The 11,183-nt window shown below is 51.0% G+C and overlaps 1 protein-coding gene across 1 annotated transcript; it reads left to right on the top strand.

Moving 5' to 3' along the window:
• Positions 1 to 1,275: 1,275 nt before the first annotated feature.
• LOC128720803 (uncharacterized) lies at positions 1,276 to 3,780 on the top strand. The gene has a single exon (XM_053814498.1). It carries the CDS (start codon positions 1,276 to 1,278, stop codon positions 3,778 to 3,780), a length of 2,505 nt encoding a protein of 834 aa, XP_053670473.1.
• Positions 3,781 to 11,183: the final 7,403 nt, after the last annotated feature.

The following is an 11,183-nucleotide window of genomic DNA, read 5'->3' as shown; positions in this document are numbered from 1 at the left end:
GCATCCCTACCATCTCGTTGGGGCCATCACGGTTTAGTGCGCCCTCGCCCCCCCCCAGACAAAAGACGATTCGGGTGCAAGGTGTGTGCGCTTTTCACATCCCCCCCTTAAAAGAACCCGAAGCTTGACAGCCGAAGACGCGTTCGGCACGAGTTCGCACCCACACTGCGCGCACACGCACCAAAATGCCCGGCATCCACGGGTTTAGAGTCGCGTTCGGCTCCACCGATCCGAAGCCGAACGAAGCCGGACAAAACCTGGCCGCACTCGGTTGAAGTGCGGCAGTCGCAATCGAGACGGTTCGCGTAGATTTTTCCGCACGCAGCGCAACGCTTCGACGTGTGGCCGCGTGGCGTTTTTCCGCTGGTAGGCGCCGCAAAACGAGCACAACAATCGGGAGAACCGTCGGGCGCAACCAAACTCCTGTGCACTGAAGCGTCTCGTTTGACGAATTCTGTGGCCAAAATTACGGGTGTGAGAAAAAAAAAATAAACAGGCAGAAAGAAACAAAACGTGAACCTCTAAACCGCCAGCCAAGGAAGTGCAAGTGCAAGTGCAAGTGAACGCGCTTAAAGTCCACCTTCAAAGTGACCGACCCACGGCAGGGCTTGGCCTTCCTTCCGCGTGTGAGTTTTCCGTTTCCGTGCAAAAAAAGGGGCAGAAACCCAGCGCAAGTACTGGTGACGACGACGAAAACGGCAGGGCCAACCGAGCCAACCGTGAAACCGCATCTCAGTGTGTGTGTGTGCGTGGGAAAAACGGGGCCAGTGCCATACCGACCGACCGACCGACCGGGTGACAAAGTGTCCGCGCGAGTTCGCAAGTGTGCCCCGTAGAACGCGCCATCGACCATACGAGCCGGAATAAATTACGATTCCCTGCGTGAAAGGCAACAAGCAAGCAAGCAAAAAGCAAAAAAAAAAACGGAAGCAGAGAAGGTGTGTTTGTTGCCACCCTGTTGGTGTGTCTTTTTCAAGCTGGCGGCCGGCCACAGTTACCGCACAGTTCGCTAGTGCACTGTGCCGCAGAACGCGTGGTTTGTGAACGACATTCTTGTCTCAAAACGAGCACCCGCGTGTGTGTGTGTGTGTTGCTTTCTCACCCCCGCATAAAAAAAAAACACCGTGCCGCCAAGTTAAACTAACCCTCCAACCGAACCGAAGAAGGTGCTCCAGTTGGGTGTTGATGTGAAAAAAAAACCGCGATGAGTCCGGGCGTGTGTGCGTGCGTGCGTGAAGCCAACGGCAGCAAGGACGAACCAACCAACGGTGCACAATGTTAGCCATAGACTGTCTGGTCGGCGGTCTGCTGCTCAGCTCGATCGGCGTTAACATCCTGGCGCTGGGTGCGTTCTGGGTGACGCCAAGTCTGCGCACCACCGCCAACCGGTTCGTGATCAACCTGCTGATAGTGAACCTTGTGTGCTGCATCATTCTCGGCCCATCGCTGTTGTTGAATGCGTTCACCGCCAAAGCACCGTCGGCTGCCCGCGTGGAGCTGTTTGTGCCCTCGACGGCGGTGTCCTTCAGTGCCCTTGGTGGCACTTCGGAGACCTCGGTGGATCCGGTGGCTGTAGCCGCGACTGCCGCCAGCCAACCAAATCGCACGAGGATCGTTCGGTGTCCAAAAAATGGCACCCTAGACCCTACGCTGAACTGTGACGGTTCGCCCAGCAGCGAACCGGAAGTGGATGGGCCGACTAGCAGTGACGAAACGGACTCGACGCCCTTCATCCGGACCAGCCCGGTGCATCCGAATCTAACGCTCACGAAGATCCGCTGTTGGGGTCTCGATCTTGTGGTAGCGCTTGGGGCGCTTTCAGTACTGCTGGTGGTCGGAGACACTTGGTGTGCCATCACCGATCCACTCCGGTATCATTCGCGCATCTCCGAGCTGAAGGCGTGGGCTTTCATCATCGCGAGCTGGGTGCTGGGTATCGCGTTTGGTATTGCGTCCGGTTTCCGGGGTGATCAGAAGTACGTGACGCTGTTCAAGAACCGGCTCACGGCGGAAGAGCTAGCCGCCATCGAATCTAGTCACTGGGCCGCAGATGTGAATCGAAGTGCAGCGGCCACAGCGGTGGGTCAACCTGGTTCCGTTTCCGCTACCGAAGGGTTTATCCACCACCTGAACATCTCGGAGGATCTGTACAACACGATCTTCTCGTACGCGTACTTCGTGATCGTGATCCTGATCCCGTTCGCGCTCGTGTGTGCCATGTATTGGCGCATTTTCTCGGAAGCGCGTGAAAGTGGCCAACGGATGCGCCAGAACGGATCTTCCCCGTTGCTCCAGAGTGCGCTTAATCTCGTGTCCGCCCAGAAACAGGCCGCCGCTGAGAAGCAGCTGATGATCGACGCACACCAACAGCCCACGCAAGGATCCCAAATCCAACCGCTCCCGAGCATTCCCGAGCGGCCCGCGGCTGAAAAACCTTCATCGACCGATTGCGAGGGTCTCACGATGAAGATCGACAAGCAGATCCACTACGAGGATGAAACGATCACGATCAGCAGCATACCGCATCATCATCATCATCATCATCACCAGCATCAGCGGGATTCGTGTTTGAAACCGCTGCTTCAGCAATCGCCCGCACCAACGCCCACGCACAAACCGACGGGAAACGCGCACACGGAAACGCCCGCAGTTCAGCTGGCGAGTGTGCTGAAGTCACCGCTGCGACAGGATCGCAACCATAACAGTATTCTGCTACCGCACCTGCCACCAGAGGGCACTGCGAGTGGGCCACTTCCGACGACTGACGCGACGGTCGATAGACCTGCACCTGATCGACCTGCAGGATCTAGCGGCGGGCTTGGAAAAGTGCGTCGCAACCAAAGTGCTGGACGTCTCGTTAGCTTTTGCCAGGACGAACCGACGGCCGACATGTTGCCAGTGGCCGGAACGCTACGGCAGGTCCATTCGACACCCAACTTCCGGCGGTACAGTGCGGCTGAGTTTGAGAGCCTTGGACCACACCACATCCTGTCGCTACCGGCTGTACACGTGCCGCCAAAAGCGCTCAGCTACATGACCTCGATCCGGCACCGGCTTTCGAACGCATCCTCGCTGTTCAAATACCGTGAGGAGTCACGAGCCGCTCGGATCAGCATCCTCGTGATCATCATGTTCCTGGTGTCGTACCTACCGTATGGTATCCTTGTGCTAATGCAAGGCCACGTCGATCTGATCATCGTGTCCGATCAAGCACTGCTCGCGATCTTCACCGTCGTGATCGCGAACCTCAGCTCACCGTTCATCTTCGCCTACCGGAACAAGCGCGTCCGGCGTGGCGTCCGTCGGCTTCTCGGCATCGATCGCAAGACGAACGAACGGCTCCAGAAGCTGACCACAAGCAACACGCACTTCAACAACCATCCGACGGTGCCGCAACACCAGCAACATCCGCAACACCTGCACCAGCTCAGCAACTATGGTGCAAACATTACGCTGGCCAGCGACGGGCTCGGTTCGGATGGGGACACGCCCGAGATGGTGCCACACAAATCGCACAAGGTGCGAATTGCGGGCGGTGATGGTGGCCTCGCGCGAACCGGTGGTGGCTCGTGCAAGTATCTCACGCCAAATCACGCGGCGGCCGTGGCCGTGGCGAACGGGTACATAGTCGAGTTCGAGCGGTACCCCTCCGACGAGCTCAATAGTCTCTGCATACAGAAGAAATCGATACTGAAACGGGTCTGTGATAGTTCGCGTAAGTGGGGCTGCAACTTTGCCACCAATTCCTGCACCAGCAACGACGAGCAGACGGAGGTGTAGCTGTAAAAAGGGAGCTGCTCATCTAGAGTGGGGCGGGAGAGGTTTGTGGCGTAGGAATCCAGGGTTTAGCATTAGAAGCGCAGTGGTGCCAAAAAAACCAAACCACCGGAAGGCCACTACCCGATGGACTACCCGGTTTCCATCTCGGCATTATTTATCTAGTTTACTTTCTTCTTTTCATTCCTTTTTTTTGGTCAATGAACGAAGCTACGTTTAAGACCCATGTCCCTTTATTGTCCTGTTGTTTTTTTCTTCCCTCGCATGGTCCTGGCAATTCCTTCGATTGACGTCAAGAGTAAGCTCTTCTGGCTTCATATTGGGTTCGATATTTGGTCGAAAGCCACTTTCCACCAGAGCCATTTCCAGGGGGTATCTTCCTGGCCAAAAAGGGCTCTAAGCTGCCTCACCGTACGTTCCAATTTCCCACGACAGATGGCGCGCGCGTTACACATTTCCGCCAGCTCAGCAAACCGGCACGTGGTGTCCCTCGCGAAACGGTTGCTTGCGTTTAAAAATAGCCCCACAATTTGGGGCTCCAGGTGATGCGGAAAAGACGGAACCCTACGGTCCACGGTCCACGGAACGCTAGTTTCACTTACGACTTGCGATCAGGTCGTGTAACGCAGCCTCGTGCGTTTAATGCTACCAGAACCCGGTTGAATACGACGACAAATGACACACAACGGGCGCCATTGCCGGTAGCCGGTTTTCCATTTAGAACCCCGGTCCGGTTCTCACGTTGACCAGCGTGCTTTCGTGGTGTGGTGCTTGGAATCGTCCTCTCTTGCTCTCTCACTTCTAACGTTCTAACGTCTCCAACACGCCAAGGGGACGTGTGTGTGTACACCGTCACATCGCACCACACGTGAGGATTAAAATAGGACCACCTGAACCGGAGGACCTGCCGACCAGGTTGGACATTAGCAGAGGCGTTGTTGTACACGTTGTCGTTGACGCATCGCTAACGAGCGACATGAGCGCTGCGTAACATGAGCGTAAAAGGAGCCTTCTAACGAAACGCCCGGTCTTGCGTTCTAAAGCCTATGCAGGGAGCATGAGGTGAAAAAAGTCCTGCATTTCGTTACAGTTCGCGTCGTTTGACGATTAAATTGGAAGCGAATGCAACGGCAAAGCGATCAAGAAGCCCAACAGAGGTCCTTTCCCAGTACAGTGGTCCTATCTCATTCGGCAGTGGCAAGTGGACGGCCGCGATAACGACTCGATTTCATTAGTCTGTGTTCGGCTAATGGTTCAGACGGTGCCGCTATCGACGGTCGCCGTCCGTGGTAATGAGTTCTTTGTCCTGCCGCTTTGAGCTACTTTTGGTTGTTGGTTGCCGGTGAAGGTGTTGGTTGCTGACCAGCCGATAATTAGGCACCTTTTACCGCGCTTTATTTAAGTAACACCCTGCGAGCGTACGGCAGAAAAGTCAGCTCAATACTCGTACGGTGTGTGGAGTGGTATTTTTTGTCATGAGCAAAAAACAGGACACCCCCACCTTACTCCGTTCAATGCATTTTTTATGATCATCCATCGTGACCGATTAGTGATTGGAGGAAGAAAAAAAATCGACGCATTTACTACGAGTCCACTGGGTGGCCGCAATCAAAATGTAATCATTCCACCGGATTTTCCCACCCCACCGGACTAGGCGCGTCTATTTTCGTCCATCCTTACGCTTCTTCCCAGCGTCGGTTCCAAAAATGTGAAGAAGTTACCCGTCCCGTGGGCGGACGTGACACCTTTGGCCTGGCAAGGACCAAGCCGTTCAAGCGTGTTCTAGCATCTTGATTACTACTGACAGGTCTTACGACGCTTCGTTCCCGACCACGGCACCGGCTGTCCTGGCGATAACTTATTTTCCCGCCGCCCACGGGTTCTATTTCCGGACGGAAAACAAAAAAAATTAATTCATCACATTCGATCGTGCGTCGAATCGATTATCAGCGCCCGCCGGTGGTGTGTGAGCTTTTGAGGGCATCATTTCACGAGAGGGCTGGTGATTGACCGGTCATGCATTATGATGGTGATGCCGCCCGGCAAAAAAAAAGGATCACTAATAGCGCCCTAATGTGTTTCTAATTCCTGCCTCGCACGTGTGACGCGGAATGTTCTTCTCAGTCGTCCTTTCGTTCGCTCTCTTTTCCAACTCGAATCGATAATTGTGATTCCCAGCTGGCACTCGGTTTCAGCAACCAGCGGCCAACATACTCCCCTATGTCAGGTGACAATTTCCCACCGAATTGCAACATCCTCGGCTTCCTTTATTGGCTCGCGCGAACCCATCGTCGGTAGATGGCACTCCGGTTTGGTTTTTGCGGTTAGGAAAGTAACAAAATGGAGAGCAGGGAAAAAAATGATGAAACAAATTCGGAACAGGGTAATTCGGGGCTAGGAATGTGTACATGCGGATGCGGCGCGCCAGCAGTAACTACTAAGCTAAATTATTACGTCGAGCGACACGCATAGCGCAAGGGATACGCGAACGGGCCGAATGCTAACCGAAAACAAACCTACGCTGTAAGTAAGTGTACGATGAATGTGTGTGTATGTATGATAGGAAACATGTGTAATAAGTTTTTATTTTATTATTATAATATTATTTTTAATTCACCTTCTTTTTCATCAAACTGACTGGTAATAATGCTTTAAACATGTAACACAGACATGAGAACTACACAAAATACAAAATACATAAATGACTCTTAGCTAAAAGCGGGACGGCGGCCCTTCAACTCACTGTGGTAGATAAGTAAGGTTTAGCGTTAAAGCGGAACGAAAGAAACCAAGCAAAGTTAAATGCACTTAAATTGCAACAATACCCACTCCCAATTGTGGCGCGTGTAATCAATTAATCGAAGAAGTAGAAGAAGAAGAAGAAGAAGATAAAATAATGGTGCTTTTGCGGATGCGCCGCCGCTGTTCTCTGTGTTACCATTGGCAACGCTTTTTAAAACTCACAGTCACATCCGCAAAACTGCATCCGTAGTAACCATGGCGCGTGAATTTACATGCAGTGCAGGCCTTCTATGTACCGTGTAAAGAACAGTTACCAAATATATGCCGTTGGCTCTTCCATTCGAATTTCCACGTGGTGGACCGAGAGACGCTTTTCTCTATTGACAGGGCATGCTTAGGGATGAAATAGTGTACACTATGTATCGGGCAGGGTAGGAAAAGTGTGTGTGTGTGAGAGAGAGAGAGAGATTTATTTTTCTACAAATGGTACTCTATTTCAAATGATTTTACCGGGTAAACAAGAAAACAAGGGAATAGTGGCTGGCGCACTCGGATGTCGAAGTGGCGGCCTATTTACATGGGAGCCGAAGTGCGTACACGCTGCAGCCAAATAGAAACGTAAACTTGAACGGGCATTCAGATAACCGGCGAGCAGCAGGCGATGTTGGCGTTGCATTTTTCCGAACTCGAAGGTAAACACAGAGTCCCGGAACAACCGATCGTGCCATCGGATATTGACACACGGAATCTCTCATCGCAAATCGAGCGAGGTTAGTTATAAAATTTTCCTCCGGCCCATCTAAAGCGCCAGAGAGACAGCGACCGACCAAATAATAGCACCGTTGCAGGGCACCAGCGTTAAACGGGGCTCATTGAGGCGCGTTTGCATCCCGGCGGGTTCGAATTAAGCACGCAAGGACCGCGCGAGCCTTCCACGAGTGACAGATGGCGTGGAAAATTGGCATCAAGAACCGGTTAATCGGTGATGCCGCCGGCACAGGATCGCCAGGTCCGTTGACCTGCGTAAAGCATCACGAACCTAACCAGCAAAAGCTTGAGCATTGCAATGGTACCGACGGCGTTATCCCTCGAACGAAGAGCTCTGCTGGTCGTTCGATCGGTCCGATGCGTCGACACACGATCCAACCGATCCAGAACCGTCCACCTTGCGGGTGCATAAAATTACCCCCTTTCGGTGCTGCCATTCCCTCCCCCAAACGTCTGCTGCATTGTCCGCGAACTGGTTTGGCGAGGTGCACCATTTGTTTTTTCTGCTGCACTTTGCTGCTTCGCTTTGTAGTTCGTACAGCGGGAGCATTCACAAACACTCGTCCACGAGGCGAAGGTCGCCGGGCAGCATATGATGGGTCGCCGACGGGGGGGTGCGAGTGAGGTGCGCTGGAAAAAGGGAAAGTAAATCGCGTCGAGCTAACCAAACGATAGCACGCTACTAACGCGAGCAAGCACGCGAAACCATCGAAGAATCGCGATCAGTATGCGTATCGAGCGATTCGAGCCTCACAGGGAAGTGCAGTGTGTTGGGTTGGAATGGTGCAGGAAACGATTTTTAGAGCTAAAGCACTGACGCGGCGATGTGGTTTCGGTCGTGATAGTCCTTAACAGGGGGTCGCACTCTGGTGGGGTGGGAGACTTTAAACACCCTCTCCGTTATGCACGTTATGCACCGCGATAGATGAGCTCAAAGATCAAACGCCTTGGAGGATATTAGGTGCGACGGGCGATGGGCGCTTTCCGAGCTTTCCATCGGGACGGAAACACTATTTATACATGTTCATTTCGCAAATGCATAGCATGCTCACGCACCGGCAACCGGCGTACCGTAGTTGCTACACCTATACCTAAAATAAATGTTTAAGAACGTACAGTACATGTTTAGCGCGATTAGAATGCGAGCTGTTACAGTAAGGCGAAGAAGGGACGATATACGAGAGCGCTGTGGCGTGGGAGGAAAGAGAGAATATAAGAATGCGATAGTAAAACAAAAAATCAAAGAATCGAAACGTTGAGTAGTTTTATGCTCGGGACGTTGATAAAGGCAAAACAAAAACACATTACAGAGAAACAAAACACACCACTAATTGAAGTAATAAAATCAGAAAATCTATGAAACTAAACGCATTCGTTTCGAGCGGTTGATTTATGCGAAAGAAATTTGGACGAGAAAAGGTTTCGTATACAGATGGTAAGTAAATGCGCTATGTATTGCGCACAACGCAAGCTGTTGTGTGGCTTTAATTTGAATATTCTTGGCCTACTGTGTGATGGTTCATGGAACTGTCAAAAGGGTAAGCTTTCCTTTTCGTGAAATATCACATCACAAAACGCAAATTATTACTCGCATTTCTTAATGCGCTCAGTGTCAACAAGCGATTTGCCACGGCGTATCAACATCAATCACTGTGTCGTTTATTATTCCATTGAGCTCCAACATTAGTCACGTACAAAGTTATCAGCTTTCCTGGCCAATAGCCTCATACACCGTTGCTGTACTCCGTTACTCACCGTTTTTAAGAGCACACTCATGATGGAGCAATTGTACCGCACAAATAAATCAACCCCTTTTGGGGCGCGTGAATCACAGCGCTACTTGCGATCGTTAAATTAGGCGCGGCTGCTTTTCGACTCCCCTATCAGCGCTCCCAAGTGTTATCGCTGTTCCGAGAATACGCACCCTAGAAAGTATTCAAATTGATAGTGAGACTTGTCGAAGCTTGACTAAACATAGCTTTTCGGGGTGGCCTAGTAACTAATAGATGTTAATGCCAGTTAATCCGCCAAGCAGTATTTCATTAAGCGATAACATTTAGCCAAAAAAAGAAGAATTAGCTAGCTCAATGCACCGCGACCTAAACGTCGTTTCGGAAAGCCTTCGGAATTTAATCTTTCTACTGTTTGCGAGCTAGATCTGAAACAAAAAACCTTCACCCAGTGACAGAGTAACATCTGTCGCGGTTAACGAAAGTGATCGGGAAGCTCGCAAAACTCCATTCCTCCTGCACCGAGGGTGGCAGATAACGAATGAAATGTCAAAAAGATTCTCCACTCACCGTCTGTTGCTTATCGGGGTTATTGCTTCTTTTTTCCTCCGGCGGTAAGAACCCGGAATGAGCCATTTGAGGGACATCGGCTGTGCTGTCCAGTGATTGCAAACCGAGGTTCATAGTTCACCTTATCGGCCCACAAGACCGGTGCTGGCACGATGCAATCACGAGGAGATGGTTTCAGGCTTTCTATCTCACCACCATCGATAAAAACTTCCATGATTTATGACCCTAGCTCTGCAGCCATTTGTCTCATACTTTACTGTTATCGAGCTGGTTAACGAAATCGCACCTCAGCCCCATGGGAGGACAAAGTTCGCAAGGCATGATGTGGCAAAAGAGAGTGGCTGATTAATGAACATTTACCCGTAATTAGCACACCCTTGGCATTGCGCATGCAGAGTAAATTGGGTGAAAAAATCACGTTCCTGCTACCAATCGGATAAAGTAGCTCAAAACCTTTTTTAAAATCAAAAAAAATCTCTTTTATCCTCAAACAGCTCGTTCGGATTAACGACATTGAGTGTAATCCGCTAATCCATGTCCAATGTCCCATACTGTCAAGTCAACTGCCAGATTAAGCTCCCCCATCAGTGGTTGAGTGCGTTTTCCCTCTTCTTCTTCTAAATCTAGCCCCATTTAACGGCTAAAACCGACCAGAGGTGATTAACGGCTGGCACAAAAAAAGGCAAAAGTATTATAAATGAAGCAAAAAAACCGACACAAAAATAGTACCACCCCGAAGGATAATCGGATTTTGATGACACTAAGCAGCCCCCTCTCAGCTGTGTCCAGCTGCACCATCCAAAAGCAGGCCAATCTGTGGTTGGGTACGATATTGTATAGGGTGTGTGTGCATTTGATGTGGTTTTGGCTGAATGCAACGGCAAATAAAGCCACATTAAACAGACCCAGAGTGCGTGTGTGTGCGTAACTAATTTTACCCCGGCTTGGAATATGGATTATGAAATCACAAATCGATTGTGGAAAACCCCGCCCCCATTGGTTGCATCCGATAGTTGCACAATTATACCATAAACGTCGCGCGGTTCATTACCGATCTGCCTGCGATGCATTTTGTGTGTTTGGTTTATTCCGTGCGCGCGCTCTGGTAAAAGCGCCTGGCCGGGGATGCTGAATTATGAAGGGGTTTTCCACGGACAAATAAACAGAACTTTCCATCCCCATCCACCCAAGGGTGGCCTGGTGTGGGTGAAATGTTTTATTCGCCTGGCCGCACACCGCGGGCGCGGGTGCTGAAAAGGATAGGAATGTAAAATGTGGCAAATTATACGCTCCGGAGGGCTATTTTTCTTCATTCCGAACCGTTGCACCACCTGCACCTTTTCCGTTGCACTCGTCGGGTGTGTCAGCGGCCGCACAATTTAGTGCTGCTCGTGCATGCATTCACTTTCATGTTTCCATTTCGGTTTGGCGATTATTTTTCCTTCACTTCACGCTCCTTCCGTTCTGAGTACATCTCTTCCTCCGTACGGTTGTGCACTGGGTTTGGAATTGTTTCATTTCTTTGTTTTTTTTTTTGGGGTTCACTTCTTCACTTGGGAAAACTCTACCCAATGGGACAGTCCCATCGCTAAGGGA

This window comes from Anopheles nili, chromosome 2, assembly GCF_943737925.1.
Source record: "Anopheles nili chromosome 2, idAnoNiliSN_F5_01, whole genome shotgun sequence".
NCBI lineage: Eukaryota > Metazoa > Arthropoda > Insecta > Diptera > Culicidae > Anopheles > Anopheles nili.
Note: the sequence above shows the minus strand (reverse complement) of the source record. Positions and strands in the feature narration are given on the sequence as shown.